At 45.2% G+C, this 26,917-nt stretch overlaps 1 protein-coding gene and 1 long non-coding RNA gene across 3 annotated transcripts; one reads left to right on the top strand and one right to left on the bottom strand.

Moving 5' to 3' along the window:
• Nucleotides 1-7,356: 7,356 nt before the first annotated feature.
• Nucleotides 7,357-25,929, bottom strand: LOC107078849 (uncharacterized). The gene is made up of 6 exons (XR_011191227.1): nt 24,571-25,929; nt 21,596-21,703; nt 17,665-21,210; nt 15,823-15,950; nt 10,041-10,167; nt 7,357-9,437 (listed from the first exon to the last, which is right to left on the bottom strand). It is a non-coding gene; the product is annotated as an uncharacterized lncRNA (long non-coding RNA).
• c1qtnf6b (C1q and TNF related 6b) lies at nt 13,095-19,694 on the top strand. Of its 2 annotated transcripts, none has more exons than XM_015359489.2 (3): nt 13,095-13,530; nt 17,142-17,348; nt 19,147-19,694. In XM_015359489.2, the coding sequence occupies exons 1-3, from the start codon at nt 13,494-13,496 to the stop codon at nt 19,692-19,694; spliced, it is 792 nt and encodes a 263-aa protein (XP_015214975.2). In that variant the 5' UTR covers nt 13,095-13,493. The 2 variants fall into 2 exon arrangements, with proteins under 2 accessions (XP_015214975.2, XP_015214977.2); XM_015359491.2 differs by lacking the exon at nt 13,095-13,530 and adding an exon at nt 14,911-15,109.
• Nucleotides 25,930-26,917: the final 988 nt, after the last annotated feature.

Raw genomic sequence — 26,917 nt, forward strand, 5'->3', positions numbered from 1 at the left:
TTGAGGCTATTATCTAGTTTTTCTTTTCTTTTTAATGCTGAGGCTTTCCATAATCTTTAGGTTTTCTCAGACAGGTGCTGTTGCAGAAGATCACTTTAATGTTGTTCTTAATAAGGTTATCTTACAGAAGGATTGTGGAGTCTGAATGCATTAAAGACAGGGACGCTGGCAGAAAGCAATCACAAAAGATCCTATACCCGTCTCCTGTTTTCTTTGTACAGCTTGTTGTCAGAGAGGGCGAGTAGCTGGTTCCCATGAAACGGCTGCTTTGAAATAAACACACTGGCAGGTGTTTATCCCTTTCGGATTTGGGGCTGTTCCTTCAATGCTGTCAGGCTGTTCTCTCCCCCCCCGATTTGTGCTGCGCTAGTAAAAGGAATGGAATGTTTGCACTTTGGAATGCTTCTGTACATAAGAGCAAGGGAAGCAATAAAGCAAGGGACTGCACCAGCCAAGTCCATGGTTTATTTTCCTGCTCCCTAGGCCAACGCTAACAGACAGCTTTAAAAAGGCAGACGGGACATGGCTTAAAAAACCTGAGACTCATAGAGCAAGAAACCACCTTTACTGGTTTGGGGGACAAGTAGTAGAGATTAATTCCAGGCTGAAAAGCAGAAAGCAGAACAGAAAATAAAAAATGCTGACCCGTGTGCAGTGGCCAGTTGGTGAGCCTCTACGGTTGTCTTATTTACTTTTTTATCCTTATATTTAATCATCTGTATTCACGGAAGAGGTTAGTAGGAGGTTGTTCGAGGCTTATAGGGTAAAATTTTACTATACACGAAATTGGCTTTACATGCAACTCAAAGTATCAAACTCCTGCATACGTTGCAAGTTGACTGCAGTATGAAAACACTAAGGGTCTTGAATAGGGTGTTTGGCAACCGGGAGCCATCAGCATGGCTCCAGTGTGCATCTGTGTAGACTCTACAAGTGTCTCGAACTCTATCGGAGGGCTGTGACACCATTCCTCCACTAGAAAGTCCATTGGCTGCTGTGTTATTGATGGTGATGGAAAGCACTGTCTCGGGCACCTCTCCAGAATTCCACAATCTCCCCTAATGGGTGACTGGGTTGAGCTCCAGCAACTAGGCCAGCCATGCCTCAACAAACCATTCAGTGACCACAGCAGGGCCTTGTCGTCCCAGCAGGAGAGAAGTACTCCACCTCAGCATGGCTGTATGTTTATGAGCATTGATCTTGGCCTGTAAGGGGTTTAATGGACCTAAGCCATCCCAGGAAAGTGCACCCCACATTATAACAGGCCCACCCAAACTCTTCCCTGTGGCAGACGACTTAAGCCCGTAGGTGTCTCTTTTGGCATGCTCCACCCATGTACTCATCCATTTGTTGAGAACAGGGTGAAGGACTCGTCAGATGGCTCTTTTCCACTCACTGCTCAGTCGACCACTGCCTGTGTTCTTTGCACCACCTGACTCGCAAAAGTGCATTTTTAGGTGTGGTGAGGGACGTATGCACTGCAACCCAACCATAATCTCCCTCTCTGTGAAGATCTCAGCAGACTCTACTTGATGAAACTACCTGCTCATGCCTTAGACTGACACCTGCAGTCAAACGATTCAGAGCTGCCCATCTGTTTTGCCCTGCATCTTGAACCAGTGCGCATCTCGATCAATTAGTATCTGCTTTTGTCCACGAGTGCTCCTTGTTGACGAGGTCTTTGCCTCCGCCTTCCACACCAACATCACCTTAGCCACTGTTCCCTGTGGAACACCAACATGTTGATCGGTCTTCATCACTGAAGCCTCCAGCCAAACCCTGCCCCAGGAATCACTCCTCTCCCACTCACTGAGCTCTCTTCTCCCAGCCATGTTAGTCAAAATAATGGGCAACTGGATCTGCCCAACTTTGTTTATACATGATGGCATAACTGCTTAATTAACTCAGGAGCCACACCTGTGTGGAACCATCTGCTTTCGATATACTGTGTATCCCTCATTTACTCATTTATCTATCTGTTCCTAGATGGAAATTAATTAGGGCTTCTAAATTCTCTGGGGTTTGATGTCTAGAGAGAGAGAACAGCACTCCACCGTACTATACTCTGGGAAAAAAAAACTGAAAGCTCAAGATGATTGTACTTATTTTGGTTGTATGGAAATGAATATTAAAAATGAGTCTTAGGTCCCAGCTCAGTGGGGGGAGCGAGTGTGAATGTTTTAAAGACTGACGGCTGTATAGTGTGCAACCTAGACGCCCCCACATGCGATCCCCACCAATCTACACGCAATCCCCATGAATCTCTTTGCCAGTGGGAAAGGTGCAATTCCGATATTCAAAGTCCTGGAAGAGGAGGGGGTGGGTGACAAGGCCGCTTTGTATGCAACACCTGATGTCTGCATATGCGTGAGCAGCTCAAAAGAAGCCGATGAGGACCCCCGGGAGCAAACCTCGTGTCAAACACCTCTCCCAGCCTTGAGTTACAGAGTTATCGGGCACCGCAGACTGAATGTCTCTCCGGAGTAAACAAAGCCTGCGGCCAATCAAGCGGGCCGCCCGCCAGCTCCACCGCTGCATTGCTACACTACCACTGCCACCTAGTGGCCCGGAAGGGAATGGTAACATGATAAAATTACAGAGTTTGAAATGAGTTTTGCCATCTTCCATTGCTTTGTTGGCCCTGTGTAAATACTGGTCTTAAGCAGGGCGGTCATTTCAAGGTACCTGTATGCATTTTATAAGCACAGATTCTTTAAGTAATTGCATCATGATATGGAGACAGAAACCTTCTCTGATGTGCAAATATTTTTTTTTACTCCAAAATCAATCGGTACTACAAAATCACAGCAGAACAGAGTAGGCAGATCCCACTGTGGGCCTGTGCTAACTTATTTTCCAGTTGTTAAGAGTTTGTGGGAACTGTGCTGAAACTGTGACTGATTCAGCTAACAAATTCTGGGTGTTAAAGAAGGTCAAGAAGCTGGAAGTGGGCAGTTTTCCCTCATGAAGAGTCTTTCTTTCTTGATTAATGGAAAGCCTTGTACAATTAGGTACAATATTTGTATAATAAGTCCCATATAAAACTATTCATAGGGGATGAATAGAAAGTTTGTATCATGAGTAAACAACAACGAGACAACAGTAGAAAAATGAGTAATTAAACTTACTTCAGAGCTTTCGTGCTCACTTGGGCTGCTAATGATCAAAGAATTCCATCAAAGAGTTTTTCAGCGCATCCCTCAGAATGGGCTTCAGACACGTGGTTAGGAAGTGGTTTCCAGAGCCTAGCGATTCTCCGTGTGAAGAATCTTTTCCTGCCTTCTGGTCCTTATGCTCCCAAACTGCATTCCACTGTGTGTACCTGGGCCTGGTGCTATTGCAGGTTCTGGGGAACAAAATAAAAAGATCACCAGAATTGCAATCTTAAAAGTCAGGATTTGGCATACCTAAAGTTCAGTTCAGTTTATTTGTCACATGCACAAGTGCGATGAAAATGGCATGCATCCAGGCTCATAGGTTTGGGCTGCAATTTTAAAAGTAGATTGCAGTCTGTGTCACAGCTCCATACAACAATTATTCAGTTATTTAGTCTTTAGCAGACTACTACTATTTGGGCACTGATGTTCCTGTGTCCCCTCATTTCTATTATGCAAATCAAATGAAAATTGCTTTTCCTGTATGTTTGATGGGGAGCAATAAAACATGCCTTGAAAGAGAAGGGGAGGGGTTGGCATAAAAAAATCTTTCCTTTGAAGATGCCTTTGTTGCTTCCAATGAGGCGGCCGATTAATAAGACCAAACCACCACTTTAATCTCAATCACTGCAGTCAAGACTGTCAGTGCCATTAGTTGTTAGTTTATTTGATTTGGTTGACATATTGCAACTTAAAAAAACCAATGTAATAGATGTGTAAGGAAGACCTTGTATTTCACAGAAATGTGATGGAACAGTGTAAAAAAAACCCCTACAGTCAGAATAAGCTAATAACCAGTTTCTTGCATGTTGTACTAGGCTCTTTGGCAAATGCGATTAAATTGTTTTTACGTCATCTCTTGGCCAGACTCTTTCTCACCTGCACAGGGGTCTGGAGGGGGGGGGGGGGTTCTTTAATGAACTTGTCATGACTTCATCCTAGAAAGTCGATTGCTCACGAGCTGGCACAAACACCCTGTCTGCCAACTGCACGCTCAGCGGGTGTGCTTGTCAGTGAAAGCTGACGTTCTGAAATTTCTGTGTATAATATGTTGTTCTTAGCAGCTGGACCACCATCTCTGCTGTTGAATGTGTTTTTGAGTGCAAGATAAAACACCACAGGTTGGAGATCACAGCCAGGGTCCCAGTCCAGTATGAGCCCCTACATCCCGGAGATCACAGCCAGGGTCCCAGTCCAGGATGAGCCCCTATAGCCTGGAGATCACAGCCAGGGTCCCAGTCCAGGATGAGCCCCTTTTGGCAAACTCTTGACTGTAGCAGCTGATCCTGGCTGTGATCTCCAGGCTGTAGGGGCTCATCCTGGACTGGGACCCTGGCTGTGATCTCCAGGCTGTAGGGGCTCATCCTGGACTGGGACCCTGGCTGTGATCCCCAGGTTGGAGGGGCTCATCCTGGAGTGGGGATCTCCAGATTTTATGGTCTCTCCCGATACCCTGATTTAAAAAAAAAAAATCTCATGACTTATTTCTGCAGCTTCTTTGTGAACCCAGTACTGTGCAGAGGGATCCATTGTTAGCCTATGTCAATCTCCCAGCTGGCTAGCAGTCTTGACCACTGTGTTTGTAAAGATTAGAACCAGAACTCAGGGAAAGGGTGTGGACTGAATATAATTAGAACCAGAACTCCCACTATGTGCCCTGCCAGAGAGAGAGTGAGCTACATTTGCTGGTGTATTTATGGAAATTATAGATGCTTTATCCTAGTAGAAGAGACCTCTGTTTTTTTCCAACTCAGACAAAGGGCATGTTAGGCCATGCATAACACTGAATTGATTGGAGCAGCAAAGTCTGTTTTAAATTCATGGTTCATCTTGTTATATTTCACAGGCAGAACATCTTACAAAGCTTGGGATGCATTATCATGGCAATTGCAGTTGTGAACTGCTGTAAGTAAAAGCAATCAAACAGAAACGTGTCTCTGTACTTGTGTACACGTCTCAAGAGCAGATGTCATCCAAATTAGTTAACGATGTGAGTACCTAAATCAATCCCATGACCCATGCAAGATAAGAATCTATAGGCATGACCTGAATTTAACCTATTTTCCAGCCTAAATCATTCTTTTGTTCACAGGATTGCCTCCTTTTTTAAAATCTAAATCTTTCAGTGATCAATGAAGTTTCAGCAACCATGCAAGACCGGGGATTGGGTTTCCTTCATTCACAAATCATCCTTCCGTTCACTAACCATTCATCCAGTACAGGCTCGTGGGAGAGCTCAAGCCTCTCCTGTCAAGCAAGGGGCATACCTCTAGATACGCCCTGGACAGGACACCAGTCCACCACAGGGCGCACACAGACACACGCCTTCACCTACACCACTTTTCCCAAAAGCCAATTAACTTACCAGCATGTCTTTGGACTGTGGGAGGAATCCAGAGGAACCAGAGGAAACCTTCGCAAATGTGGGAAGAACATGCAAACTCCACCCAGACAGCACCCCAGGTCCAGAATTGAACCCTGAACCCCCAGCACTGTGATGCAGCAATACCAGTGCCGCTTGGCCCCCATCATTTGAAAAGCATTAAAAGCAAAAGACAAAGACAAGACATAAACAAACAAATTGAACTCTGAGAAAGACTGCTGTATGAAAAATGCGCTTATGTGCTGTAGGAGCACCGAGAGCGTCTAGTGAGGCCATGCGCGTCATGTAGCAGATTACCACATTATTGGCCCCCAGGCAGATAAATAATGAAGCTGAATTGTGCTGGTTGCAAATATTCTGCAGCGTGATAACTCATTTGAAATTGGACTGGTCGTCCTCAAAGTTCCACGTGATCTCGGTCAGGTTGCGCGAGCTCAGCATTACCAGTCCTGCTCTGCGACGTCAGCCACACTCGACTCCAAGGCTCCTGTGAAGAGGGGAAAGTACATGCGCAGTCAGTACATGCGCAGAAGAGCTCAATGTTTACGAATTCAAACTTGTGCCGGTAATCGTGTCTGTCCAGTCGGTAGTGGCTTTGTTAATTGTAAAAAAAAACTTTTTATTTGTAAAAAAAAGGTGCATGTCAGATGGAAGTTCGGTTTTTACGATCACGAGTTCGAACCCAAGTCCCGTCACAGGTTGACTGTTGCTGGGATTTCTCAACCAGTGAAGCACAATAAGATTATTCGGCCATAGCACTCTTGGCTCTCGGTAACACAATGATCCCCAAGTCCTTCCAGGCCCTTGCAGTCACGCAGAGCTGAGAGGGGCACGCCTCTCCTCCAGTGACTGCTGAACCGCCAGGACAGGGCACGTGGGCCTGTGTCATGTTAAAAGACGAGTCGCTCAAAGGTGGGCAGGGTGGATGAGTCTATCTGCTCTTCCTCATCTCTCCTGTGTGCGGTTGAGGGGTCCATTGCTCCACTCAAGTACATCATGGCCAGTCAGGAATGATCAACTCATCCAAATGATCCCAAAAAGATAAAGTGTGATGTTTCTTTTAATGCTCACTATACATAGCTGGTACTACGATTAAATTAAAACACTTGAGAAAGTGGCTTAAAGTATTCTGCATGAAGGCATCACAATATTTAGGGCGTTTTTTTTTTGTAAAGTCTTCCTACCAATTATTGTACTTGTAGGGAATTGGCCTACTGTAACGTAATGAGCACAGTTATTTAAAATATTTTTAGGTCGCAACGCTGCCGGTGTATTTATATAATGTTTGCTAGATGTGGATAATGAGGTATGTGCACACCAACTGTGCATGAATCACTAACAATCAAGTGGGGAAACGCTGCAGTCTGTTCCATTAAAAACAAATCAAGAGCTGGCATGACTCGTTCATTTCACCAGTGACACATGGAGAGAAGTGTAGATTAGCTAAATTAGTGGTCATTAGTAACGCCAGTGTTGTTAGTAATAATTACCAAGTACTGCACATGACCTTTAATGCAGATTGTTGGCTGGAGGAATGGAAAAGTGTACCAACGCACCACGCTTCTTCCCCTGTGACAGCAATGTGCGCACCTGCCTCCTGAAAATTGCCATCACTTTGCCACACCATGCGTTTAAGACTAAAGTGCAAGGAGAACATGGTGATGGGCGGTGTCCTATTTATCTCCATAGTCGCAAAAAAGCTTGGGGAGATGGAGGAGACTCTGCTTTAGTTCAGCGGGACGGAAATGTCCCGTCAGCTTTCGCCAAAACTTGTCCCTCCTGCCTGCCCATCGCAAATACCAGACTCGGCAGTTTTTTTTTACTGGGGGAAGGTACAGGGTCTTGTTAGACAACTGCACCATGGTTAGCATGGCTGTAATGCAGTCCCGGTCAGGTGACAGCCTGCACAAGAGAGATGGAGTCCGGGGACTCTTTTCTTTAAGATTTGAAGTGCCGCCCATCAACGTCCTTGTCGCAGATCCTATAGAATAAACACTGGGTGGAGTCGAGCCCAGTGGAGCTCTGTTGCTTGCAGAATCACAGACTGGTGAAAGTCATCAACATCATCAGAAAGTCAGCATGATGTGGGTCACAGGCTGCTGGAGCCTATCCCAGAAGTAGGACAACAGAGTGCATGAAATGAGAGAGCACGTGTCCACCTCTGTCCCTATGCCTCACCCCACTCCCTGATGGGCTACCAAGTATATTCCAGGGAAACAGAAAGGGACAAGACCTAGCCAGAACATCCTCTTGAGATCAGATTGTCCATGTTATCACGGCGAGAATCTGCCACTCCCAACAAAAATCAGTTACAGCTAACGATACTTAAATTCAGGCGCACAATGGCATGCATTCATAGATGTTAATCACTCCGTGAATGCCTCAAATGTATACATGCATTCAAAAGGATTGTGCAATTCATTGCACTTTCAACTGCATTGACACATTTTTTACAGCTTTTTGTTTAATGCAGCCACACATCGCAGTACGACAAATGTCAGCTTATTTTCAGTACACCTCCAACTTTTAAGCAAAACTAGGGGACACACTTATGCACTGCAATTTCTTTTCACATTCTAACAGTCAGCAATGCAGACTTAGGTGTTTGGACTTTGTGTGCCTACAACACCTTGTTGAGCCAGCCACAATTTCCCATAAAAGCATGGGCGCAAGGATGAAAAAGTGAACTATTTCAGTTAACATATGGCATGTATCAACTGTGGCTACAACTAAGATTAAGTTGTCGTAGGCAAAGTGCCTAATATAGCTGAGTCAGAGATATCACTGATTTTATACGTGCACACTACAGCCATTTAAATTCCTCATCTCTGTTTTAAAGGCCTTTTAAAAGCTTCGCAAACCTTTTGAAAAACTGAACTGAGACACAACTGCTAGCAGTACGACTACTGTTACATTGGCAAGTGCCGATCTGAATAAGCACACGAGCAGTAAACTACAATCAGCTGCCAGGCATCCGTGACACTGTTTGTATTTGCATTTTATTTAGTTTACCGCCATAACTGGGAAAGGCTACAAGCCACGTCGCTCCAGTGTTTGACATTAGTGCTGCAGACATCAGGAGGAAACAAGTAGAGGCACGAGCTGCACGACGCCTTTCACTGCAAGAGAGAGGAGTCACTCCCCTAAACAGTTAACCACTGTAGCTGTGCCACATCGGCAATAGCTGGGGCCACACAGCCTGTCTGAAGGGATCTGCTCCTCTCTGATAGGAGAGGAGCGAGGAACGTGCATTGCAAAACGGGGAAAAAAGAGGACTGAGCAAAATAATCAACGTCTTCGGAGACAATTACCATATGCCCCCAACCTGTTGCTAATTACCCTTTAAGCTGATGTCACAAACGAACGGATTTCTCTTTGACTCTATATTTAGATTGAAACATTTCCGATTTCCCCTCTGGGCCAGTTTGCCCATCTGTTGTGTTTGCAGAGCAGAGTATTTCAATTATCACCTGCACAGTGGGTCTTTCTGATAAGGGACCAAGCTTGAGCGAAGGCAGGGGGTTATATGGGCTAATGCACAGAGATACACAGAGAGGGAGGCACTGGGGGTTCCAGAGCAGAGCCTGAGAAGGGAGAGAGAGGGGGATGGTGAGGAGCAAGTGTGAGCTGGTGGGTGGGTCAGGCAGCATTAGACTAAGGGAGTGTGGTAGTGAGCAGAGCTCAAGGATTGAGCAGAGGAAGAGAAGAGCACTGAGTGGCTGATTCAGAGAAGGAGCGAGGCAGGGTGGGCTTATTGACAGAGCTGAAAGGCGACAAGAGAGACTTCTTTATAGGTGAACATTCCTTCAAGGAAAACAGAAATGTCCACTAGCTTGGCTCTCTGGTCCAGTGTGATGTGAACAAGCTTTAGAAGTCATCACCAGGTTCTGGAACTCTATCTGTGGGGAAAATGTACAAAGGTCAAAAGGAAAAAGAGTGGGGAAAAAAATGTTTATCTCTCGAGGAAATGCAGTTTATACATCCGTTGTACAGGAATCAGATCCATTTTTCTTTATCCTTTTCACGATTGTCTAAAACAGCGCAAATTGGTTGCTTGAGTTACACAACTGTCTTGAGTTTACTACTGAGACCCCTAGTACAGTAATGCAGCCCAGATGTTGGTAACACGTAAGCAGGGCTTGATTTTTTTTTTTTGTCTTGCAGTGCAAATGCTGCTCAGGCCAGCCTGCAATATGAGCAGGGGGCCAGAGCCTCCTTAATTTGCTGTAACCTCTCTTTAATCAGCAGAGAGTATCCACTGTAGTGAAAGCCTCATTGCAGCAGTCTCCCACCCTCTGTCCCCCTTTACAAATAATCATTTTTAAAACATCTAATCATTGTTTAGATTTGTATCAAATGCTCCTTTGGTAAAGTACTGTGATCTAGGGTTGTGTGCATGAGTGAGCAATATGCAGCTCTCTCTGCAATGACTGAGTAAGCAATTCACACAGATGCCATGGAGATTCATTAGGCATGAGATGGTGAGCGTTCCTCCTACTTACCACACATCAGTGACATCAGCGAGGGACACACTGCTCCTCCAATCAAGGCTCACTCTCCTATGAGGCACCATGGAGCTCTGAGAGGTGGGCATCAATCATTCTCACTTGGCAACCAGCCAACATCCATCTGAAGTTCCAAATTGGTATGAAATAAAAAAAAAGACATCACAGTTATTATATATGTGTGCAATGAAAGAATATGAATCCTGGTCTTCTCGTATTGAAACTGCAGAATTAACATGGTCTGTTTGGCCAGGGCATAAAACCCTGTTTGGGAAATATTGCCAGGAATCTGAGTCACTGCAAGAGTGTAGTAATACAATACAGTGTGTGGACATTGGCTAGGCTCCTGTTTTTAGATTGATCTATTCAAAAATAAGAAGTGCCAGACCCTCTTAGTTTAACTATGGGGTACTTGTGTTTACATTTCATGAGCTGACAACTCATAAGACAGACCTGTCAAATCAGGCTAGATTATTTCCCTTTTCCCCATGTGGCAGCTGTAACATCTGCCTGTGGGTGACCTTGTGTCCGCCCCCCCTTCCCACCTGACCACTGTCAAGCACCAAACAAAACCTTTATTGCTTTTTCTCAACCAGGCAATTGTGAGTCTCTTGCATGACTTTAAAAAAAAAAAAGTTCAACAGCCTGGATTCAATCACCGACAACTTCCAAATAATAACAGAAATCTGATATTTCTAAAAAAAAAAAAAGAAAGGCATAAATTGCTGCGTCTGCAATTACTGGGTCAAGAAGCAGCCCAGGGAGCAGAGTGTGTGCATACACACACCCACCCAGTCCATAACACACTCACACAATCCATAAGACACACGCAGCCCATAACACATTCACACAATCCATAAGACACACAATACACAGTCCGTAACACACCCATGAACTCCCAGTTACACACACACTCACACAGACACACACACCATGCATGAACTCCCAGTCTCCAGTATCTCCCACATACTCACACAGACACACGCACTATGGATGAACTCCCAGTTATACACAACACACTAAGCATGAACTCCCAGTCTCCAGTCTCTCATACACACACACACACTCACACTAAGCATGAACTCCCAGTCTCCAGTCTCCAGTCTCCAGTCTCCAGTCTCCAGTCTCTCTCTCACACACACGCTATGCCTGAACTCCAAGTCCATCACACAAATACAGGCCAGCTGGCAGGGCGCTAGCAGAACGGGCTGCAGAGGGTCATTACAATCCCTGCCAACCACAACCACTCTGCAACTGACTCCTGCTGGCCTGGCGCTGCAGTGAAGACCCGATGGAGGGAGACAGGGGAGAGCCAGAGGGAGAGAGAGGGGTGAGGAAGAGAGAAAAGAAGGAGGACAAGATGGAGGGGTGAAATGTGTGGAGACAGGTGGAAGGGAAATTAGGAAAGAAGGTGAAGGGGAACAAAGGATGAGAAAACAGGGGGAAAAGTGGGAAGGCTTTTGGGAGAAGGACCAGGGAGATGGGGGGAAGGGACAGACTGGAAAAGAGGAAGAAGAGAAGCCCCATTTCCTTCACATGACCGACCCTAAAGAATGTTTTAACATGCATGGATCAATTCCCAGTGGTTAGTGATTTTTAGTGATTTCCAGTGTCTGCAATTTGAGAGCATCATTCCTGTTTCTGTTTTTCCAAAATCTTTGGCAACAAACCTGCAAAAAGTGATCATCACATCAGTTACACACCACAGACCCTGCTGTGTCCTTCTGCGTGAGACTGAGACAGGGCTGTCAGCTGGGCCCGCCCATTCATTGATTTTTTATCATTAATTCATTCATTGATTCTAGACAAATGTCAATTGAGGCAGATTCAATTCCATGATTCACTCCACACTCGCCATCTGCTCGGATTCCTCCCTTTGCACGAGCTGTTTGGACACTGTCACTCCTTTTGGGGAAGTGAGTGACGCTCAGAATGACAGCAGAGTACAGGAAATCGGCAAAAAAAAGGGGATGCAAACAGACTAAAAAGGTTCACAGTAGCTTTTGATTTTCGTTTGTATTGCACACTTCTGAAAGTCAAACCTTGCAAGCACGCACCTCATTTTTCTCAGTTTTAAAATACCTACGCCATGCATTTTCTCTGCTTCTCCAGTCTACATCATTTTTTACCACGCCTCTCTGTGCTTTTCCCCCCAGTGTGCTTATCTAATCTTTACTCTGTTTTGACCAGAACACAGCCCTGTAAACCCTTTTTTTAAAGGGGCAAATGTATTTCAGTCAGTGCCTCGTGCCAGATGCTCAGCTCTGCAAGAGCATAAACGCTCATCTTGTTAGTGAAGTATTTCAGTTGAGCTTCAAGGCAACCGTGAGGCAACACAGCTGTCTCTGACTGGCCAGTGAGTCTCCAGGCCAGCTGGCTGCTCCCAGCTCAGATCATGTCAACCCAGCAGGGAAATCACAGGAAAGCAGGGATAACGCGCACTACCACTTTTAGCGTTCCTCCCAAAGCTTTTACAAGCGCGTTTGGCAGGACTGTCGTCTTTGAAGTGCGGGAGACCTATAATTTCTGCACTGTCCTTGAGCTGTCAAAACAGCTGTAACCCGAGCCCGCTTGTCTGCAGCGCGGGCAGACATGACAGGGCAAAAAAGGAAACACGAGGTGCGCGATCTTGCATCTTGCGTCGCGGGGGATTTTGCTCCTCAAAATCCTGGGTGTTTGACCCTACCGCCAGCACGAGAAGAAAAAAAAAAAAAAACACGGCTTTCTGCCCTGCAATCTCCTCCCCATCTCTCCCCGTTTCTGGTCCCTGGAGGAGATGCGTTTTGGCGGCCATCCAGATGTTGCTTCCCAGCATCTGGTTCTTGTCCGGGTCTGCGGACGCCTGCCAGATGCGCGCCGATCTACAGAATCCATACCTCTGCCACTGCAAACAAAATCTACATAGCAGGAGGGGGGGGCCGGGGGGCGGCTTTTAAAAGGGGGGCTTCAGTTCAGTGTGTAAGCCGCAAAGCCCTGGCTTTAACATTCTATGGTTAAGATCACTAACTAAGTAGCTCTCCAATGCAGTGACAGCCCAGATGAGAGACACACCCAGAAGAGGGCCGGTGGACTGGAATCTGGTCCTCAGGGTCCAGATGGTCTTCTGGCGTTAACTCCATCTGAGCTATGAAGTGAATAATCAGTTCCCCTAATTCATGAACTGAATCCAACCCATTCTAAAGCAGGCACTGCTCGGGACTTCGAAAGACTGGCTCGCAAGAACATGAGAGTAAATAGATCCTTGCTTCTTTGGATCTGTCAGATGAGGAGGCTGCCCTGGACAGGATATGGGCCGGACAGATCAAGACCATGCAGCGTGTGATCTTCCCAGTTCCGCTCCGAATCGACGGGTTGGTTTAACGAGCCAATCGAAGTATTTTCTCGTAGGGGGGCTTCTGGAGCAGCCGACCCAGCAGGACCAGCAGGAGCGTAGGGTCCAATCTGGGAAGGATGGCAGGCGCTGTTGTTCAGTGCTACACTAACACGGGTGAGAGATGTCTTATGGGGTCTTGGGGTCGCAGTGTGGAGTACTGGTAAGGGTTGGGGGCCCGGAACTGGAAAGTCGTGGATTCGTGGATGCAGGTGGGATGCTTTACTCAGCTTTCCAAGAACATACCTGGCTGTCTGAATGGAAACAAATATGAGTCACTTTGGTGTAAGAGCTAAGTGCCAGCCAAATAATTATACAGCACTAAATATTAAAGTTATTCACGGATAAAATATGCCTTCTCCAGACGGGAACCAGGAAATTCTGATTATGTTACTTACAATGAAGCAGGCTGGAAACGTGACCCTGATTTTAGACAGACTGACAGAAAGACAGACGGATGAAAGTAACCACGTTAGTTACTCCAAACTGCATTGGGCTGTTCGGAATGGTCTTTGCAAAAGGGTGTTTAGGCTTTTCCTCCTTCTGGCTTAGACTTCAAATTCCCCTGGGAAATAAGCAAACGTACTGTTGCGCACAGAATGCATTCCGTGTCTAACATGCTGGAGGTGATGTGGAAAAGTTCCGACTGCGGATTTGGAAAAGCCAGGAGGAGGGATAGGTCGGATGGCGAGATACTGTCTCCTGTGCCCCGAGGCGATGAAGCTCCAATTACCAGCGTGGTCGTAAATCCTCATCCGATCCAGCGTTCAAGAGTCTCTGCCTGACGCTGGACTGATTGCTATCATGCCAGAGACAGAGGAAAGGGAGAGTGAGTGAGGGAGGAAGATGGGGAGAGAGTAGGGCGGGAGCTCACTGTGCTGCAGATCCCTTCCCTAACTTTTGTCCATGCCCTTACTTTCAATTAAACACACTGAAGCAATGATTTTGATATACTGTATATTAGATAGCATTGCTGTCTCATGGCACTGGGGCCCTGGGTTCAATGCCCGTCCTGGGGTGCTGTCCGTGTGGAGTTTGCATGTTCTCCCCAGGTTTGCATGGGTTTCATCAGGGTGTTCAGGTTTTCTAGCCCAATTCAAAGACATGCAGTACTGGTACGTTGATTCGCTTCTGGGAAAACTGGCCCTGGTGTGTGCTTTTCTGTGTGTGCCCTGTGATGGACTGGCATCGGGGTGACAAGTCATAATCCACGTTGGAATCATGGGTGAAGTTACATATTTCAATGAGAGAGTAAAAAAGAACAGCTAGAATCAGAGGTTCACTGTCATCGATTGCTGCCAGGACAAGGTGACTATGCCCTTCAAGGCAAAGGCAGATTAAACCTGGAAGAGACACAGGTTACAGCGCACAAAGCACGGATATTCAAAAGTACACGGAATAGTAGGGAGAAAGAGCGGAGAGCCCGCAAGTGAGAGAGAAATTCAAAGTACGCGAGCGGAGTAAAATGAACTCTCCTAATTCCCAGTTCCTCTGAGAGTGGGGTGCGAAAGTACAGGAGAGGAGAATATCTGAGGGGGGAGGAAAGAGAAAAGTCGTGGAAGAACAGGAGAGAGAGAGGGAGGGAGAGAGGTACAAAGACTGAGAGAGAGAGAGAAGTGGGAGGGAGGGAGATTTTTTCCGGCGGTTTCCCCAGCTGTCAGACACGACAGCACTTGGAGAGAAACTGCAGACAGAGGTGAGTTGACTTTTCTTCAAGTGGCAACACCAACAAAGAACGCTTTTGGAAAGTGCATTGTCTTGTCCCCTCTTGCTTTCAAGAAGCTCAAGAGCATACGATTTTGCAGCAGGCACGGCGGCAAATGTTTTTTTTTATATATATATAGTTTGTTCTTCAAATATATTCCTATTCCTTTCAGTGTACTCATTTTGCAGATCCAACTTGTGCATATGCATTTTCAAACAATACTGTATGTGCACACGTTTGAACATATTTTTGAAATAGGTTTTGACCGCAGATGTCTAAAATCGAGCGCACCAGTGTCTCAGCACCTCTTTACGAGAATGCGGTTTGACACGTGTAGCTCTTTTGTTTTGTTTTTTTACTTTTTGGTCTGTTTTTTTGGGGGGGTTGGGGGTCAAGACAAAAGCTGACATGTCATTACTTAGCCTACGATGTAAAGTTACATTTTGCTTTTGGATCTTTCACGATCCCAAGACAAACGCCTGCAGTGGTCGCTACAAGGATTTGGCTGTGACCTGAGATTTAGGAAACACAGCGAGCAAAAACTACTGAGTCTATTATTCATCTCTGAAGGGCAAAACCACTGTGGGATTAGACGTGATTCACACATTAAAACGGTTTCCCGTGTCACACCGCCGGATTGAGCACTGTATTAAAGAACGCATTCTGTATGGCATTTTAAGACCATGCCTATGAATATTTCTTACTGTTATTGCATGCTCTGATGAGGCTGCCCTGGGTGTGCAAACTGGCAGCAGGTCATCTCAGCATCGCTGGTTCACACCTGGCAGCCGTCCCGTCTTCATCGTTTTCCATGAGCGTTGGTTCACTGGACCTGCGAATAGTTCGAGGGTTGTGTTATTTTCACCCAGTCAAGCTAAGCAACGGGTAACATCTTTGTGTCACAAATGCAAAAACGCGTAAATCGATGTGTAATACACTTCATCTGTTAGGTCGCACGGCCTGATTTATTTATCGGTGTACGTATCCAGTTTAGATGTATGGTACGGGGATATTGTGTAAATAATACAGCAAGGTTATCAGGTAATTAAACCACCATGCGTTTGTTTATTTATGCACTTAGAATACATTACCTGAAGTACAAACTCTTTAATAACATATTTTTTGCAAAATAGTCTTCATACAATACACAAAAATGGGCTATGGACGCTTAATTTGTTGCTCGCTCTGTAGGTCTACTGTGTATGATTCAACCGTGTAGCTATTTAAAAATCAGCATTGAAGAATGCGTTTTATTGCAGTTAAAGTCGAAATGAAAATGTTGTGAATTGTTGATCCATTAAACAAATAGGTAAGAAAATTCTGGTCTTTCGGAGCTATTTAGTATTGAATTTAAACACACCGTCTGCTTAAGTGATCGCCATTAAAATGTTCCAGCCTTTTAAAAATTGTTAATCTAATGGTTACCAGTAAAACCCACTGGAAATAGTATTGATATTATTATGAGAAAACATATACTTTGTTGATGTCCTAACTATGGACTACGATTCTTCAGATCGAAAGTTAGACTATCATTTCACATGACAGATGCATAGGTGACACCGCCGTAGGCACGCCCACAGTGGGAGTGACATCGCTACAGACACGCCCAAATGGGAGTGGCACCTCCGCAGACACGCCCACTGTGGAATTTTGCTGAGTTGACTATAATCAACAAGGTCAAAACAATCATATTATTGGTTCAGTTAAGGATAATATTTAGGCAAACAATGCATAAAAACCACCAGGTATTGGGATTAGGGGACAACCATAGTAAAGCCTTGCCCTAGAAAGGGCAAGATGGCAGGACGCTGTTGGAAAATAACCTCAGGTCTCTTCAGACCTTAAAATAGAAGGTATTCTTGCAGTCTTGAGTATCATTGATACTCAAGCTGCCATATTACAGAAGGCGACTTTCATAACCTTCAGGAGTTTCTGGGATGAATGGCCTGATACACACAGAAGACACAACAAGGACTGTTACACCTTCTTGTGCTTGTAACCTTTGGTTTTAATCTTCTTCCAGGTGCAGCCATGTTTGGAGTCTGTTTGCCACTCCTCCTCCTCCTCCTCCCCACGTTGATCCAAGCCCCGCCCCCATCAGAAACCCCTCCCACGGCTTGCAGGCGCTGCTGTGACCCCCTGGAGCCAGCAGAGGGCGCTCAACCTCACTCGCCCACCCCTTTCCTGGTGCCTGAAATCCGACCCTACATCAACATGACGATTCTCAAAGGTAGATACCATCCAGCTTTGCACAGTTGTGAAACTCTAAACTTAGAGAGACTCCTGGGTCCTCAAAGCTGTTCCAGGAGTTCTCCAGAATAACCTTGAGATTCAGCTTGGGTGTTTTAAAAAAAGTGGACCTTCTGTCAGACACCAAGACAAGATCTAACTTAATAAGAACCAAAAAGCTGTTAGTACAAGATTAAGGTGCAGTCATATGCACTGTACTGTTAATCACCTATTGAAAAAAATAGATGATTATTTTAGATGCTGCCAAATAGCAGTGTTTTAATCAGTGGTTCAAATCAGTTTCTGGGAAGACTGACCCTGCTCTGTGGAAGTGTGTGCGCGCGTTGGTCTGCCTGCCTTGTGATGGGGCTGGCATCCTGTCTAAGGCGTACTCTTTCCTGTGCCCATTCCTTGGCAGGATAGGCTCTGGCTCCTTCTCAACACTGCATCAGTTGAAGTTCTTTAAATTGGATGGATGTTCATTATCATGCCATTTCATCTAGTAAACAAAAAATTAGCGAACTCAAGCAACATATACTACTTTGGTACTTGGAAATGTCTATCTGATTAGGAGCTGAATGAAACATACATTTCATTATATACATCTACAAATTAGTTACAACTATCATAAAACATCTTGCAAGAATACAATTATGTTACCTGATTCTCATGCCAGAATATTTATACATATAAAATGGAGCTGAATGTTTGCGCCAGACATTTAAATACAAGCTATATACAAAGTAGATTGCAACAGATTTAACATGTTGATCTGCAGGTATTTTTATTTTCCGTGTGGGAATCAAATTTCACGGTTTTTAATGTGATCTCCAGAAGTCCAGACGGATTTGGCAGCCTGAATGCTTTTCAAAACAATACCTTCAAAACCCCAGAACAAAGAAGACACTGTGTGCTTAGTGGTAACTTTCCAGTTTTTTAAGTCCTGCTTAGATCCACAGGTATGCCAGTGACCTAAAAGAAAAGTCGAGTCAGGATTCAAGTCATTCCCCATTTAAAACTGTTGCCTTCTTGCTAAAAATGGTAGTTAAAAAGGTTGTATTCCAAAAGTGCCTATATATATTCAGCCACAGATTGGATGAACACTATTCTTAGCTGTTGATGTAAGCTTGGCACATTAACTTCTTGCCTGAGTTGCAGGAAAGGGATTAAAACAAAAACACAAGAAAGGCCACAAGTGACAGGAGGTAGTTAAAACCATCTATTCCATTTGATAATCAGTAGCTAATGGATCGAAGGGTCTCATCCAGCTGTTTCTTGAAAGAAACCAGGACATCGGCATCAAAAACAGTGGCCGGGTAGCTTGTTCCACACTCCCACAGAAGTGGAACGTTCCATTTAGTCCAGGCTTAACTGGGAGGACAGACTGTGGTCCTCAAGGACCAAGAATTTGTAGCCCTGAGGGTCCGAGATTAGACAACAGAGGACAAAGAGGAACAGAAGAAGGACGGCGCATGTATGACTGGTCTCTGGCTAGAATTTCACCCTCCATCTTGTTTCCATACCCCCAATTCCACCAGCTCACAGGCTGGTGACCGACAAATCCGTCAGCTTCCAGATGGGGACACGTCACACTGCAACACCCACAGTCTTCTTCTGCTGAAGAAACCCATCGGAGCCATAATGCCGCAAGAGCAGTGTAGCTCCAAGTGCTCTGTAAGGCAGTCCGAATGAGCAATTCGATCCTTCCTGGATAAATCCTAGGATTAAACTCAAACGCCCTAGGGCTGAAGCTGGGGACGAGTGCTATTCATCTTTTGTTCTTTGTTATTCCCGAACAGGGGACAAGGGAGATCGGGGCGACAAGGGGACACCAGGAAAAACAGGCAGAGAGGGGCCACCAGGGGCCCGAGGACCCCAGGGTCCTAAAGGCAGCAAGGGGCAGGCGGGCGCCCCGGGAGACCCCTGCAAGCACCAGCACTCCGCCTTCTCCGTCGGCCGGCGGAAGGCCCTGCACAGCGTGGAGTACTACCAGGCCCTGGTCTTCGACACGGTCTTCGTCAACCTGTACGGCCACTTCAACATGTTCAAGGGCAAGTTCTACTGCTACGTGCCGGGGGTCTACTTCTTCAGCGTCAACGTCCACACCTGGAACTTCAAGGAGACCTACCTGCACGTCATGCAGAACGACCAGGAGAAGGTCATCCTGTACGCCCAGCCCAGCGAGCGCAGCATCATGCAGAGCCAGAGCCTGCTGCTGGAGCTGGAGCAGAACGACGAGGTGTGGGTGAGGCTCTTCAAGCGCGAGCGGGAGAACGCCGTCTACAGCGACGACGTCGACGTCTACATCACCTTCAGCGGCTACCTCATCAAGCCCGCGCTGGAGTGAGGCAGGGGGAGGGGGGGGGGCTGCCCGGGGACGCCGCGGAGGGGAACGTACTGGGCGACGCCTTTAGGGAAACTTCCTTGATCAAGGACAGCGCTCCACCCGATCCGGGGTAACGATGACGGAACATCTTGGGTGCTGCCTTGGGTACTGAAGACGTTCTCGTCCCGAATCCTGTCGAGCACTATCGTTTCAATTTTGACTGTGCAATATTCGGACCTGGGGTGCTAAAGTATCTGCGTGGAATCTGCGTGTTCTCCCTGGGTGTCTGCCCTGTGATGGACTGGCGTCCCCACCCGGGGTGTACCCTGCCTCGAGCCCATTTCTTGCTGGGATAGACTCCCGCTCCCCCACGACTCTGAATTGGATGAAGTGGTTAGAAAATGGATGCATTTAAGCATTCCTTATCACATCCACAAATATTGATATTTGGAAGTATGTCAAGGAATACAATCAGATACAAAAATCTTTTTGAATGCCCCTTTCGGTTTTAAAATGTTTATGAATATACTTCCGATGGATTTGTTTCTTAATATTTATTGTCTGTGTAGATCACAGCTTAACCCCCTTCTCCCGCTGACCCATCGTGGCCTGGTGTCATTTCTTGATTGCTAAAAATGTTGGGGAAAAAAACACTGATAATCACAACAACCTGTGGAAAATTCCATCCCACTTTTTCAAATTCTCTCCCAAAAGAAATTCACGGCTACGTTTGAGGTGGGGGAATCGCTGAATCTTGTTCGATATTTCAAACTTTAAACTGTTTCCAGCTACTTTTAGAAAACTGGGAATTAAGAAACCTGCCTATTGTTGTTTAAGAACACAAGAGAGAAGCTCCGGTGGCCTATCTCATTAACCCAAACCCTAAAATCGATCAGATCCAAGGTGGCTGACAATAGGAAGCTGTTCAGTCTGGCCAGCTCATTCGGTTGCTTAGTAACGCATCAACCCTCCAAATCGCGCCTGGCCTTTTCTCGAAAGACAAGTCATTAGAGATTAAAAATAGCAGGATGAACCAGGAACCAGCAGGGTGGCTGGGTTCTGGAGTGAGTTTCCATTTCGCCTAAGTGAGTTTCGCCTAAATGTGATCATGGTGCGAATTGTGAATATGGAGTTTAGTTTTACACAAGGCAGTGAATCAAACAAGAGCCTACCTGAGACCTGTGTTCATCAAAGGCCACACAGCCAAATGAGCCTGAACTTCCTGTAACACATTCTGCTCCCTTTCTGGTCAATAACAGTCTCAAAGACCAATAGAGGTGTCAGATCTTCACCTCAATGTGTTCATTTATCAAATTCTCCTTGACTGTTGCCGCCTCATGCACCCCGAAATCCACAAATTGAAGGGTTACACAGCATCCAACGGCTTTAACATCCTGCTCGTCACTCCTGCCACTTGCTGTTGGACACGCATTCCCGATCCGTGGTTCCCAGGAGAATAAATGAAATGGTGCAGCTTTTCCGTGTGCTCGGCCCGAAACGCCTTCAGGAATGATGATGAACTCGGATCTGGGTACATCTGTCGAGAGGTGGGAAGCAAAATGCCGTGAGCAAGACTGAGCAGTGAGCATCACGAGATGACAGTGTTGTCAAGTTCATTCATCGCCATCTGGACGGGACCTGGCTTCTTCCCATATGAATGGTGCTTCTCTTTCTGGATTTCGCCAGTATGGATTTTCCTAAACTTCAGAGGAGTTTGAGAACAGTCTAGATCCCGTGCCGATACGACTGGAGAGACGGAAAAAGACTAGATGTACTAATTATGTGTAATTCCTTTTTTTTTTTAAGGAAAGACCATTGCATAAATAAGGATGTATAACCTGTTTACGGGTTAGCTAACTTTTCTTCTGCAAAGGCCTTTTCAGCCACTGCTCCCTCCACCCACTAGGGGGAGCCTGACTTACCTCTTGGAGTTCCTGTTCTGAAGATTGTTCCGAAGAGGCCCATGGTTCACCAGCGCGCACGAGGAAAACTGTGGATCTCCACCAGCACTGCAGTGAGGATGTTTTTGACTTGGGACAAGGGGTATGAAAGGCAGTCAGGACCACGATGCTGCTGAAAGTGAGGGCAAGCTGAGGGGGGTTAGAAACATCTGTGGTTAAATAACAGACCCACTGCTGAGTGGTTAAAGCCATCTGGTGTTCTGTAAGCCCTTCTTAAAGAGAACTAAAATCAGCTGCAGTTCTCAAGGACCTGAACTGGGTACGTAGCATACTGATTTGGGACTATGTGAGGTGGCACAGTGCTTTTCTTATTTTTGCCTACCTGAAATCATCACCCTTGTCAGTGGCATATTTTGTTACCAGATGTTTGCCTATCGCCCTCCAACAGAAGAGATTTTGGATTTAAGAGTCAGATTAGAAGGGTATTTACAGTTTTAGTTCACAGGATACCTGCTGGTGTTTGGTCTCCGAAACCTGCTGGCTAGTCGGCTCTAGGAACAAGAATTCTAGTGAGAAACTCTGTATTAAGAAGAAAGTGGTATCTGGTTAGTGGTGTATCAATTAAGATTTACTTAAAGCAGTGTGGCATCAGTCTACAGTGTCACGTTAGGCTTGATATGTTATGTCACTTCTTATCTGGTGCTCCTCCTTGTCCAGAACTGTAAATAACCTTTAAAAAGAAAGCCTTTCAAATGTACCTCAGCACGCAGAAAGCCAAGAACTGCATGGGGAATAATTGAAATTAGCATTGCAAAGACCTGGAAAGAATAAAAGCAAGTGAATATGGAGATCTGGGAAGAGAGGAAAGGTCGTATTCGAAGAATTATCAAAGATGTCTGAGAAGACCATCCAGATCCCCAAAAGTGCTTTACTTCTGCAGGTGTGGTGGCTCTGAAAAATCACACTTAGAGTGTTGGTTAAAGCATATCAAGAATGACTCCAGATTTAATCTTCTATGTATTGTTTTTCACTCTATAGGCATGCACAATGGGTTTGTTTTAGATATATGGCTTTTTTCCCAAACCCATGTGCAGTACAAAGACTTGATATATCAACACTAATCCCCCTCTGCAGTGCCTCATTACAACCTTGCTGAAACAGCAGTGGGGGGTTGTAACTGACTGGGGGTGGTCTGATGGCTTGTGCTGCTGTAGCAGAGCTCCAGGGTCCTGACACACGCATGACATGGGGCATTGTGTCATTGTGTCTCAATGGAGTTTGCATGCCTCTCCTCCACTTTCATGGGTTTTGTCCGTGTGCTCAGGTTTCCCCATCAATCCCCCCCAAAAAACATTTGGACGAAGTTTGGGTGAATGTGAAATTCTCTTCCTCCTTTGCCCTGCGATAGACGGGCATCCCAACCAGGGAGAGAACAGCCCTGGGCAGTCCGTCCTGCCTCTTGCCCTGTGTGTCTGGGTTGGGCTCTTGCCTGCTGTGAGTCTTACCAGGAAAAGAGGCTTTTTGATCATGTGTGGATACAATTCAATTCTAGGAAGCAAATGAGACTCTCATTGTGTAGAGATTGGATCCATTACGGTTTTTACAGGCTTGAACAAATTCAAGCTTCAAGATTTCTGTAACCTGGTACATGTGCGTGCAGATATACAAGGTATAAGGTATCAGTATAAGGTATGAAATATTCAGCACCTGGAGTTGACTCACTCACGCCAGAGAGTAAGTCACCATCTCCAGCAGATGCCAAAGCATATCTGAACTGGTATTAGCGACACAAAGGGAGGTACTGCATTAGGAGAAGCAGACATTGGTATATGGGCACAGATGTGAACTGAGGGATAAAATATAGAAGAATGAGGTACTGTATATGATTTAAAGAAGAGTGTCTGATTTTACTGATTGCAACTAGATCGTCGGACTACACACAGGGTGTAGAGACCATCTGCAGAAAACAGCCATAGAAAGTTGGAGTATGTTGTTTTGGACACTGGCACAGAAAATATACAGTAAATCACCTGCTACAGGGCATAAGGAATGAGTATGGAGGATCTAGAGAATCGAGGTAAAAATGTGTTACACTTTTTACACACTGGGGAGTTTTAGGAACAACTGATTTTTTTTCCAAGGTTGTGAAAGCTCAGAAGCAGGTGCAATAGGCACAGACTGTGCAGAAAGGAAACGGCACATAATCCAATCAGAACAAAGAATAGAGAAGCCCTGAAGAAGCAACAGCACCAGTAAGAAGTAAAGCAACAGGAGAAACTGTAAAACTGTCAACTGCATTGAGGATGTCTGCTTTTTTCCAGGAGGAATTACAGTTCAGTAAGGAGCAAATCAAAACCTCGCATCGTGCATGGTGTAAAGACTGCACAGTGAACATGTGACACCTGCATGCTTAAATTTCCATGCAAAATTGGCATGGACATAACAATGGGCAAACCAATGGTTATAATCTGCAGTACGACACCAGGACAATTAGAACCCTGTTTCGGTGGTCAAATTCAAAACATTAAACAGTTTCTGGGGTAAGCCTGGAAGAGATTTTGTGAAGTAATTAAAGCGTGCATATAGATATACTTGTATTTGCATAATGTTGCATATTCTGTAGTATGCAAAACTGCAACTGCAAACTGAAACCTCAATAGGCATATTTTACGAGTTCAGATTGGTGCTTCAGAAACTTAATAAACGCCATGGTGCTACACCTATATTTTTTAAATTGTTTGATGAACGTGCAATCCTTTTATAATGAAATATATAGTATTATTCTGTACATAAATGGTGCATACATTTTCTTTTGTATTCTTGAATATATTGTAATTAAACACATTGATCATTAAAGAAAATCTTGTGTGCATGTAATTGTGCGAGTCCTTGTGCATTTAATCTGCAAGAATATCTATCCTAAAACTGGGTTTCCTTGAAAATGCTTCTGGGCACTAGTATGATGAAAGTAGCAGAAATATTACATCCTTGAGTACCTCTATCAGGTCCCAGTCCAGGATGAGCCCCTACAGCCCGGAGATCACAGTCCAGGGTCCCAGTCCAGGATGAGCCCCTACAGCCTGGAGATCACAGCCAGGGGCCCAGTCCAGGATGAGCCCCTACAGCCTGGAGATCACAGCCAGGGTCCCAGTCCAGGATGAGCACCTACAGCCTGGAGATCACAGCCAGGGTCCCAGTCCAGGATGAGCCCCTACAGCCTGGAGATCACAGCCAGGGTCCCAGTCCAGGATGAGCCCCTACAGCCTGGAGATCACAGCCAGGGTCCTGGTCCTTATTTAAGTGTAATCTGTAGTGTAACCAAACCTCAAGTCTAGGCCTCAGTTCTCCAATCTACCTAAGGGTCTGTGTGGGCTAATATTGAGAGAGAAGATAAGATTAAAGGTTATTTCAGTATTACGACACCAAAGGAACACTAAAGATTTCAACAGAATGTATCTGAAATAATAACGGGATACGTATTCAAAACCTAGACAAGCAAAGGAAAATGTACTCATGTCTTTCACTAAGGAAGAAAATCAACAACATGTCCCAAGCAGGGAATGGACAATGTTCTGTATTAAGTAGCATTCGCAGAAGAGGCAGGAGAATTTCAGGTACTTAACTCACTGGAAATGAACAAATCTCCAGGGACGGTATTGAATTCTAACTGAAACAAGAGATGTTGTTTCCACAGCCATTCAACACAATTCCTTGAACAATCCAGGGAGGTGCATCCATAGGCTGGATAATTGTACTGAAAATTAAAAAAAATAATAAAATAAAATTGCACAGAAAATGATTTACGCTCTCGGGAACGGTGCTCACTTGCACGACGCGGGGACAGAATTCGTGCTGAGCATTCTGCTGATGTCTCTCAAAACTAACCTGCGTGATTGTCACGCCATATTTAAACCTTTTCTAAATCGCTACCGGAATCGCTTTGCAAAAGTAAACAGCACACAAATGCGCTACACAAATGGTAGCACTTTCATATGTTACAGCGGGCAGGCGGGAGAGGAATTCGCACGCCTGTGGTGTGCTCTCCTGTTGCAGTCTCCATTTGACGTAAAAATAGCCGCCGTCTGGCAACCGAGACCAAATCCCGTTTCCGCAAAAGAGCTAGCATTCCCGCCGCCAGCCCTCTGCGTTTTCCTGCGTCCTCGTCTACTCCAAAACCCGCCATAATTGAAGGGTCGCCGCGCCGCAGGGTTGCAGCTCAACTCCCTTATTAACTGGGATTGGCGTAAACAATCCCTGCAACGCCGTCTCGGATCAGAAGAGCGCTTCCGACATTTCCTGGGTCAGCAGTCAACAACCCTCATGTTGGTCGCAGGCGGAGCTCAAAAGCTAAAACAGAAGGACATGTGTTTATCCGAAATGTATGTTTTCCTTAAGAAAAAGCCAGGCTGCAAATACTGAAAAATACTTAACTCTCACTCTTCCACTATATATCGTGTTACTATGAATCACAAATGTATATAAAGAGTCTGGTTTTAAATGTGCACTATTGTTCGGTACTGTACACTCAACGTTCAGCTGTCCTACCGATTCAAACCGCTGTACTTAACTGATCATCTACAGCCGGCTGTCCTACTCACCTTCATACTATTGTAGATGCTGATTCATACCACAGCCCTAAAGGTAAATATCGAATATATAGTCAAAAGAGCAGAATTCAAATCTAGGGGTGATATTTTAAACTTGAACAAGACACTAGTGAGCTAAAAGTAAAAATTCAACAGTGCTGTGTACTAAGGGTACTGGCAGAGAATATATTAAGGCTTCTCGGAGGGTTAAGTCTCAAGCACATTAAGTTTAAATATTAATTGTTATATGCTTTGGTCCTATTGTAGTTGCTGTTTCGTGCTGTAGTCCTACCCAACTCAATTACATAAATTTAATCTCTTATAGAGATTAGCCATATTTCATATTTTATACAGATGCTACTAAATGGTATTATTCTCTTATAGACATCTGCACAGCTTCAACAAAGCTAATTTGATTCATTTAATTGAACTGTATCTCTCTTCATAGAAAAGATACTTCATACTGCACCCTCACAAATACCTTTGGTGGTTCATACAACTGCACTGTACTCTTTATCTATAAAAAACAAATCCTCGCAAAGTTACTGTATATTTCTGCACAGCACAGAGCCCAGTATACCAATTCGTGCATCTTAAGTTCATCTGTACATCCCACAGAAGACTGGATTAGGTCACACATCTACACTGTACACCCCAAAGCAGCAGTGTTTTTCACTGTTTAGTACACCAACAGGTCTTAACCTACTGTCTCACTTGTTGGCTTGGCAACAGCAGTATCATTTCATGTAAAGGTCTG

This window comes from Lepisosteus oculatus, chromosome 12 (genome assembly GCF_040954835.1).
Source record: "Lepisosteus oculatus isolate fLepOcu1 chromosome 12, fLepOcu1.hap2, whole genome shotgun sequence".
Classification (NCBI taxonomy): domain Eukaryota; kingdom Metazoa; phylum Chordata; class Actinopteri; order Semionotiformes; family Lepisosteidae; genus Lepisosteus; species Lepisosteus oculatus.

Coding starts and splice junctions, on each gene's coding strand:
- c1qtnf6b (XM_015359489.2), top strand. CDS start 13,494: ATGGCAGGCGCTGTTGTTCAGTGCTACACTAACACGG. Junction 13,531..17,141: donor TCAGTGCTACACTAACACGG/GTGAGAGATGTC, acceptor ATCTTCTTCCAG/GTGCAGCCATGTTTGGAGTC. Junction 17,349..19,146: donor CAACATGACGATTCTCAAAG/GTAGATACCATC, acceptor ATTCCCGAACAG/GGGACAAGGGAGATCGGGGC.